At 55.0% G+C, this 9,391-nt stretch overlaps 1 protein-coding gene across 1 annotated transcript; it reads left to right on the forward strand.

Annotated features, from left to right (window-relative positions):
* Positions 1-544: 544 nt before the first annotated feature.
* On the forward strand, positions 545-9,014 carry BSND (barttin CLCNK type accessory subunit beta). Its single transcript, XM_068537982.1, has 4 exons — positions 545-721; positions 5,278-5,371; positions 7,188-7,464; positions 8,381-9,014. The coding sequence occupies exons 1-4, from the start codon at positions 545-547 to the stop codon at positions 8,793-8,795; spliced, it is 963 nt and encodes a 320-aa protein (XP_068394083.1). The 3' UTR covers positions 8,796-9,014.
* The last annotated feature ends 377 nt before the right edge of the window (positions 9,015-9,391 follow it).

The raw sequence follows: 9,391 nt of genomic DNA on the forward strand, positions 1-9,391 counted from the left end.
AATAAATAGGGGCCAGAGGGGCACATGACCTTGGAGAGTCTAGAATTCTTCAGGATTCTAAAATGCCAGCCTGTGGGACCCTGTGGGGTCCTCCAGTGGCATTTTGATGTCTTTGGGCTGCAGCACTGTATCTGCTTCCCGTGGCTGGACGGTGCGGGGCCACCTGTCGGCCCAGCTTGGCCCTGAACAGGTAAATGAGGTGATGTCAAAGCCTTGGCTGAGGCCCAGCCCCTGGAACCTCCCCTTCCTTCCCTCGTGTCTCCCTCACTCGGATTCCCACACACTCCGGAGGGCCCAGAGGGAAGGTGAGAGGGAGTGAAGGTGGGAGCACGTGGCCACCCAAGCGTAGCTCCTCCAGCCTGGAGAACTGGTGCTCCCAGGGGCTGAGCTGGACCCGAAGGGAGCCTCCCTCCCTCTTACCTTAAGCCCTGATCTGCAGCGATCCCGGAGCGTCACTCCTCCAGTGTGAGCGTGTGGAGACGGCTGGCTGGTTCATTGGCGTCCCTCCGCGGGTGGTGCACAGGCCAGGCCTGGCCAGGCAGCGATGGCTGATGAGAAGACCTTCCGCATCGGTTTCATCATGCTGGGGCTCTTCCTGCTTGCCCTCGGCACTTTCCTCATGAGCCACGACCGGCCCCAGGTCTACGGCACCTTCTACGCTGTGGGCGGTGTCATGGTGATCGGGGGTGTCATCTGGAGCATGTGCCAGTGCTACCCCAAGGTAGGTGGTAGTGGGGACAGGTGGCCTGGGGGCCAGGGCCCAGGAGGGCCTGGGGCTGTGCCTCTATTCCAGGCATCAATCCTCCATCCTTCAATCATCTTGTTATCCTTTCCTCTTTACCCCTTCTTTTCTTATCTCCACTCTCCTGAGCATCCATCCATCCATCCATCCATCTTCCATCCATCCATCTATCCCTTATAAAGATTGATCAGGAGCCCCCTGGATCTGCAGCCCTGAACTAGGCACTATGGGGGAGACGCAGCAAAACCCACCACACAGTCCAGGTGCTTGAAACCAGAGTTTATGAGGGCTTGCTGCCTGCCAGGCACGCCTGCATCCTTGGTGCAGTTCAGTCCTCATCCTGAACTTTTTGGTACCTTTGAAGTTCTATTTTACACTAGAGATGCCTGAGGCTCAGAAAGTGAGGTCCCACAGCTCCTAAGTGTCAGGGTTGGGATCAGAGCTCAGATGTGTGTCACCTAAAGCATAACCCTCCACCTCGGGAGGGCGATCCCTGTGTCCCAGGGCTGCTGAGTGCTCTGGGTGGGTCAGCTGTAACCTTGATGGCATGGGTTAGGCAGCTCTATCTTTTGAAGTTTTAATGGACTCCTAGCCTAATATGTGACTTAGTGATGGGAAGAGCACTGGTTTGGGAATCTTGAGTTCTAGTTCTAGCTCTGCTCCAAACTCTCTGTGTGACCTTTATCTTTCTGAGCCTCAGTTTCTTTCATCTGCAAAATGAGGCCCCGAGCTCCTATTTCTCCCAGCCTCACAGAGTTGTTATGGAGAACAGAAAAGAGATGGGCAGTTTTGTAAACTGTAGAGTGTTATATTGAGGTGAAGCGCTGCCCCCCTTACTGTTAGTGATCCTCTCAACAACCCTGTGAAATGGGCATATCAGGAGTTGTAATCTTTCAGTACCCAGAGAGGTTGAGTGACTTCTCCAAGGTCACAGCAGCTGGTCAGATAGACCCAGGGAGACAAGGAAAGAAGCATGGATTCTAACTTGGGCTCTACCTCTAACTACCTGGGACACTTTGGTCAAGCCCCTTCCCTCTCTGAGCCTCAGTTTCCACATTTGCAGAATATGTGAGTCAGGAAGAGGGGGTGGGAAAGAGCGTGCATCTTAAGGGCCTTGCTGGTCCTGCCATCCGGGGCTCCAGGCCCCAGGCAGCCTCACACCCTCAGCCCCCTCCTCGCCTCTTGCCTGGATGGCTGTGCTGGGGTTTGGGAGGAGGGAGGAGGCTCCTGGGGGCCTGGGTTCGGCTCTCCCCGTCCTGTCTCCTCTGTGGGAAGCCCTGGGCTGTTAGCGCGTTCATTCAGCACTGAGGCGGTCCGGGCTGGTTTGTGGTCATTTACCGAGCAGTTTACAGTCAACTCACCTCTCTCTGTTCAGTGTCCTAAGCAGAGGTCACCGGGAGAAGAGGGCCCTGGGGCCCGAGCCGCCCACATCACCACCACCTCCATCGTCATCCTCCTCCCGGTGAGGAGGCTGGACCCTGGGGGACAGCAAGGTGATGGCCGGGGTGGGGTGGGGGGAGTGTCCTTCCTGCCCTTACCCCCTTCACAGAGCTGGCTGTGGTCGGTGGGCAGAGTGACCGGGTGGCAGTGGGGATGAGGGAGCGGGGGGCGGGGGAGGAGGGAATATTGCTGGGTATTAATGAGTAACTGTTGATAGATTCAGGTGTTCATGTGTTGTGGACGCCACATGGCGGGTCAGAAACGGCAAGGTTTCAGTGCCCACTAGGCCCTGACTCAAATGCCCCTCCCTGTGCCCCACTTCTGTGGCCTTGGCAGAGGCTCACCCGGGTCTGTGGAGGAGCCAGTGGGGGCTTGTAGGTGGGGGACTTGGCATCACGCCTGGCCTGGAGCCAATGCGAAGGCAGTGTTCTCAGGACAGGTGTTTGTGGCTTTGGGCAGGTCTCTGGATGTGTGTGCAGGTGTGTGAGCACAGACGTGGGTGTGTGTTTCAGGGACGCAGGCTGTTAGGGCTGGAACACTAAAGGAGGGGAGGGAAGTGTGTCGTAAACCAGGGAGGTGTGCTAGACGAGGGTCCCAGTCTCCCACATTGTCTCATTGGAGCCCGGGCCATCGGAGCCCTCAGCAAATGCTGGTGCCCATCCTCCCAGCCAGATCCTCCCCTGCCTCAGTGCCTGATGAATGGGAATTTTCTGGACTGAAAAAAATATAAATATAAGGGAATGGAATTAGCCGATTATGATACAGGGGAAAGGGTAGCCAGTACCCATGCGAATTAAGCTGTCCCTGTCTTTGGGGCCCTGGGGGTCTCATGGAGGAGACAATTTTCTGCCTGATGGGGAGGGAGTGGGCTTCACAGGGAAGATGAGCTGGGGTTTGTAGGTTAAGTAGAAGTTCACCAGGCAGAAAAGATGCGGAAAGAAATTCCAGGCAGAAGGAACAGCATGAGCAAAGACATGAGGTGAAAGAACAAGGCAGTGGGTCAGCCTGGCTGCCGGGTGTGGGGAGCGAAGTAAGGCGGAGAGGGAATGGGGCTCGGGTCCACAGGACCTGGATGCCATGCTGAGGAATTTGGACCTGACCCTTTAGTGGATGGGATGAGAGAGGGCTGTGAGCAGCTTTGCAGTTCAAGGAAGCTATCAGGCTGACATCTGGGAGGAGGAAGGTTCAAGAGCCACCAGGACAGTGGGGGAGGCTCCTTCTCTGGTCCAAGGGAGGATGATCATCTCCTAGACTAAGGCAGAACTTGAACCCAAGGCTGTAGGAGCTGAGAAGACATTTCCAGTTCATCAAACATATAGTACCTGCTGTGGCTGGGCGTGGCCCTGGACTCCCATCCAGCTTATTTTATTTAATTTCTGAAGTAGACTTGGTCAGATTTGGTGGTCAGCTGGGCCTCAGGCTTGAGAGGGAAGGAGGAATCGGGGCAAATCTAGCAGGTGGGACCGTCAGGGATGCTGTGCCCATTAGCTGAGATGGGGCAGGGGAACTGGGAGAAGGGGAAGGATTGTCTGGGAAAGCAGGGCCTCTCCCTGTCTGGCTTCTGATTCTGCCTACAAGTCGCCCACTCCCCACTCCTGCCTGCTCTGCTGGAGCCCAGGACCAGGCCCCTGACTGGTGGTTGATGGATTGGTTCTCTCCATGGGCCTCCCTCCATCCCTCTGTTCCCTCCCTTTGGGGACTGCTCAAAACTCTGCCTGAACATAAATCTGGCTATGTATTCTCCTGCTGAGAACTCCTCCAGGGCTCCTATTGCTTCTGGATAAAGGCTGAATTTCTTAGCCTGATGCTCTGGGGTCTTTATGATCTGATCTCCCCTCCCCAGCTTCAACACTGCCTGTCACCCTTTCTTAAAAGAACTTGTGTTGTAAGATTCTCAGGACTTTCCTTCTCCTCCAGGCTTTTCACAGTGGCAATGATAATGATGCTGTACAGTGATAATGATGATGGTGATGGTGATGCAGGCGCTGGTGCTGATGTTGATGGTGATGATGGTGGTGGTGGTGGTGCTAGAGTGGTGATTATGATGAGAAGGAGGAGGAGGAAGAGGATGACTGGAGGAAGGGGCAGCTTCTAGGAAATACAGAGTCAGCTGGCAAGTGCAGGACATACTAAGTGGGTGTGGAAGATACCCAGGCCCCTCCCTCATTTCCAGACATCTGGGGGAAGCTTACCCCTCACAGGAGTTCTAAGAACACATCCATCTATCATTCCCTTCTCCCCAGCGGGATTGGGTGCTTTCCTGGTGCAGATAAGTGTCTTTCTCTCACCGTGCTCTATGGGAAGGGAGAAAAGGGGCTGCTATTTATGAACCTGGTATAACACAATAGGGTCTCATCAAATATTTGGTGAACAAATTTTCAGCTGAGGAGAATAAGACTCAGAGAAATCAGGTAACTTCATCTTCAGTAGCATCAAACTATGATTTACTGAGCAGCTACTGCGTGCCAGGCTCTGTGCTGGGGGACTCCTTATATGTTATCTCATGGAATCCAGGAGACAGGCATTACTAGTCCTACTTTTTTAAACTGTAAAATATACATAACATAACATTTACCATCTTAACCATTTTTAAGTGAACAGTTCAGTAGTGTAGGCACAACCTCAGCCATCCACTTCTTTGTCCCCCCCGCCGCAGCCTCTGTCTGTGCCAAGAAACACATGAACTGTTTCCCACTCACTCACCAGATGCGGATGAAGGGCCTACTCCGGGTCGGGCATGTGCTGGGCACTGGATGAGGACCCCTGGAAATGACAAGATATGACTTCCCCCAGGGCAGGGGTGTTCGTCTCATTCACTCATTGCTGCCCCCTAGTGCCTAGAGGAGTGCCTGGCACACAGCTGATGCTCAATGTGCGCTGGGTGAATGAAGAGCCAGCGGGAGCAGGAGCCCAGAGGTCCAGCCAGCCACAGGTGCTGGGCCCTGAGCAGACACCCTCCTGTCAAACGGGGTGGCCTCCCTTGTCAGGCCTCTCTCCTAGGGTATGTGGAGATGTTAGGCCCGTGCTCTGGGGGAGCAGTGACCACGGATGTGTGTGGGTAGCTGCAGAGAAGCCTTCTCCCCTTTGCCCTGCAGATCACCTTCGTACCTGCTGACTCTGACTTCCAAGGCATCCTGTCACCGAAGGCGCTGGGCCTGCTGGAAAACGGGCTCACTGCTGAGATGAAGAGGTGAGTGCCGGGCCCTCTGGGGTGGGGGTGGGGCAGTGGAGGGAGGGGAGGGGCAGTGAGCCCCTCAGGCCAGTCTTCCCCCTGCCAAGGAGAGGAGGGCAGGAGGGGTGGGCGGTGTCTCCCCCCCTGCCCCAGGCTCTGGCTTTGCCTTCCCACTTACTGAGAACATACCATCAGAAATCATGGATTGTTTTGACCTCTCAATTCTATGAGGTAAGCGTTATTATTACCATTTCACAGATGAGGAAACTGAGGCTCAGGGATTTTTGTCCTGTCTTACAGCGAAGTAGTGGTAGACCAGAAATCAAAAATAGGTGTGACCCTAAATCCCACACAGCGGTGACAACTCTAGAATACAAGAGGCATAATGATGGCCAAGGCACAGCCCTGGGGCCCTGCTACTTTTTGGCTGGGTGACTTTGGGAAAGCAACCTGCCTCTCTTTGCCCCATCTGTGAGATAGGGATACTAATAGTACCTTCCTCCTAGGCTTCAGGGAGGGCTAAGTGAGATAATACAGCCGTCCCTCAGTATCTGTAGGGGATGAGTTCCAGACACCCTCTCCCACCACGTACACCAAAATCTGCAGATGCTCAAGTCCCTTATATAAAATGGCTTAGTATTTGCTTGCAATCTATGTACATCCTCCCATATGCTTTAAATCATCTCTAGGTTACTAATAATATTTAATACAATGTAAATGCTATGTGAATAGTTGCCAGTGTGTGGCAAATTCAAGTTTTGCTATTTGGAACTTACTGGAACTTTAAAAAAAATATTTGAGATCCATGGTGGGTTGAATCTGCGATGCGGAACCTGGGATATGGACGGTGGACTTTAATAAGCCAAGTACTAAGAACAGAGCCTGGGGCATAGCGAGCCCTCTATAAGCCTTTGCCATCATTAGTAGGAAGTGCTTCCAAAGCACCAGAGACCAAGTCAGGCATTTTGTGCCCATTTCTTCTGTCAGTCCTCATAGAAACCCTGTGAAGTGGGGGGTGGCAGGCCCGTTATACAGATGTGGAAACTGAGGCTCAAGAAGTGCAATCACAAGCCCCAAACCTCATGGGGAGTCAACACCAGACCAGATCTGGGTGGGTGGGTGTGGGGACCAGCCTCAGGGCTGGTCACACAGGGAGAGCTGCTAGAACAGAGATGGGGCTCAGGCCACCCTGAGCCCGCGCTCCTCCCTGCTGCTCCCAGCCCTGGACTGTAGAGAGCAGTGGAGAAAGTGGTGCTTGGAGCCCCAGTACCACCCCCTAGGTCTGTGCCACCTGCGCAAGCCAGCTAAGGTGCCTGTGCCTCAGCTTCCTCCAGTATCTCCCAGAGTTACAGGGAGGGTTAGGTGAGCTAACTGATAGAGCCCGGCCCGCAAGGAACACTCAGTAGCTGGTTCTTACTGTTGCTCTGTCCTCATCTGAAAAGTGGGAACGACCATTCTGCTTCAAGGTGTCGTTCACAATAAATGGGATGATAAATGTAAAGGCTTCAGGCCACCGTCTAGAACCCAGCAAACGCTCAGTCAACGCGAACTGCTCTTCATTTGACAGTCGCAGCCTTGGGGTTAACTTTGGAGACGCGGGTGAAAGGAACACTGGACTGAGGGTCTGAGCTCTGCCTCTCAACTTAACTTGTTGGGCCTCAGCCTCCTCATCAATGAACTGGGTACAGTAACCACCCGCAGAGGCTTCTCTGAGATCGGGGGAGAGCCGGTGCATGGAGCAGGTGGGCCAGAGGACGGCACTGACATCTGTTGATCGAATCTTTGCCCACCTGCCTGTTCTCTCTCCTCTCTCCCGCTGTCTGCTGTGCCCCCCGCCCAGCCCCCGGACCTCCTACGTCAGGCTGTGGGAGGAAGCCGCCTATGACCAGAGCCTGCCGGACTTCAGCCACATGCAGATGAAGGTCATGGGCTACAGCGAAGACCCCCACCCCGTCCTGGCTCCTAAGCCGGGACGGCCACAGCCAGGAGCCAGCGATGGGGGAGAAGGTGGCCCTCGCGACCCTCAGGCCTTGTTGGAAGCCGCCGTGGTCATCCACAGGGGCTCGGACCAGGACGAGGGAGAAAGAGACCCAAGTCAGGGCAGGCCTGGGTGAGTGTATGGAGCGCAGGGGCTCTGGGGTGAAGGAGGAGGGGTGTGGCCACTGAGAGGTGGCTGGGGACACTGGGGAGTAGAGAGGCTGGAGACACCCTGAGAAGCAGCAGGGGTAGCAGACACATGGGTCTCGGCTTAGATGGGCCTGGGTTCAAATCCCAGCTCCTCTGCTGTGTAACCTTCGGATGTTCCTCACCTTCCCGAGCCTCAGTTTCCCCACATGGGAATAATCGGTACTACCTCAGAGTTGTCCGAAAACTCGCCACGAGGGGCCAGGGCAGGGAGCCAGAGGACCTGAGTTCAAATCCAGACTCTGCCACTGATGTGCTCTGTGACCTCAGTCAGGTCACTCCCCGCCCCACCCTGTCCCCAGCTGTTCATGAACTGGGTTCCTCATTCATCCACGTGGTCACTCATCCACCAGCATTACTGGGTACCTACTTCCTGCCAGCCCTTGACAGCCCCTACCCTGCAGGAGCTCCTCGTCCAATGGGGGAGGCACACAAGGGAACAGAAAATGACACCCAGTGTGACAGGGATCGTGGGCCCAGAGGAGACCTCCAAGTGATTGGAGAGGCAGAGGAGTGACCTGGTTTGGATAACATAATAATGGCCCTTTTCTTGAGCACCTACTATGTGCCAGGCCTTGTGCAAAGTGCTTTGCGTTCATTATCTGTGACTAACTTAAACTATCTATGTTTATCAGGGATAAACATAGGAGTGAAAAAAAAAAAAAAAAGAAAAAAAAAAACATAGGAGTGAATGCTATTATTTCCCCCATTTTACAGAGGAGGGAACTGAGGCCCAGACAGGTGAACTCACCTACCCTGGGCCTTGCAGCTAGTGGCTAGGATTTGGACCCAGGCAATCTGACTCAGAGCTACCCTCGCCCTTTCCGCCTTTGCCCCTGCAGCCCCCCGACCTGTCCCCAGGGCCCTGCACCCTTGGCTTCCTTCCAAGATGACCTGGACGTGGGCTCCAGTGAGGGCAGCAGCCCCAACCTGGCACCATCTGAGGGGGCGGAGCCCCGGCCTGCACCCCCGGAGCCCCAGGCTTGCAGGTGCCGGCTGGACCGCTTCCATGACTTTGCCCTGATTGATGACCCAGCGTTGGAGGGTGTGCCTCCAGAGAAGCAGCTACAGGTGGCAGCCCTGCCCAGCTCCTGGCAGAGACCCCCGAGGACAAAGCTGGAGGAAGAGGAGGCTTCGGACGCAGGTACAGAGGAGCCGGAGCAGGAAGAGGAAGACTTGTACTACGGGCTTCCCGACAGCCCTGGGGACCCCCTTCCGGACAAGGAACTTGGCTTTGAGCCCGACGCCCAAGGTTGACATGGAACTGCTCCCTGGGTTCTAGCCTGGCTCCAGGGCTAACCCTGACGTGACCACACAGGACTTCAATTTCACTACCTGCAAAATGGGGTTAGATGGAGGTTCACAGGAGACAGTGGACCCGAGAGCATTTTGAGAACTGCACAGAAATGCACAGGGAGGAGATGACTACATTACTGGGCCATTGCTGTTCCGATTATTAATACTTTTTGTAAAGCTTTGAAGGTAAAACATGATTAGTTGAGAAGATCTGCAGCAGCCAGGGCCCTCAAGAGCCCTTTCTGCCTCCCCCCAGGGCTGGCCTCTGAGCAGGAACCCTCCTGGGTGCTACCCCCGTGTCCCCGATCCTCTGTGAAGGCCTCTCAGGGTTCTTGTTCCTGTTGCGTCTTTTAGTGCAGCCGGGGGATGGCGTGATTCGTCTTCACTCAGAGCTAACGTCCCCGGCCCGCATCCCTCCTGTGGCTCCTGTAACTCTGGGATCCAACACCTTCCATGAGTGACCTCTGCTGACCTCCCAGCTTTCTCCCTGGTCAGCCCCACCCCACGCTCACCCTGCTGCCCCATGCCCTTGCCAAGCTGTCTCTTCTGCCCGGATG

The sequence above is a fragment of the Eschrichtius robustus genome, chromosome 3 (assembly GCF_028021215.1).
Source record: "Eschrichtius robustus isolate mEscRob2 chromosome 3, mEscRob2.pri, whole genome shotgun sequence".
NCBI lineage: Eukaryota > Metazoa > Chordata > Mammalia > Artiodactyla > Eschrichtiidae > Eschrichtius > Eschrichtius robustus.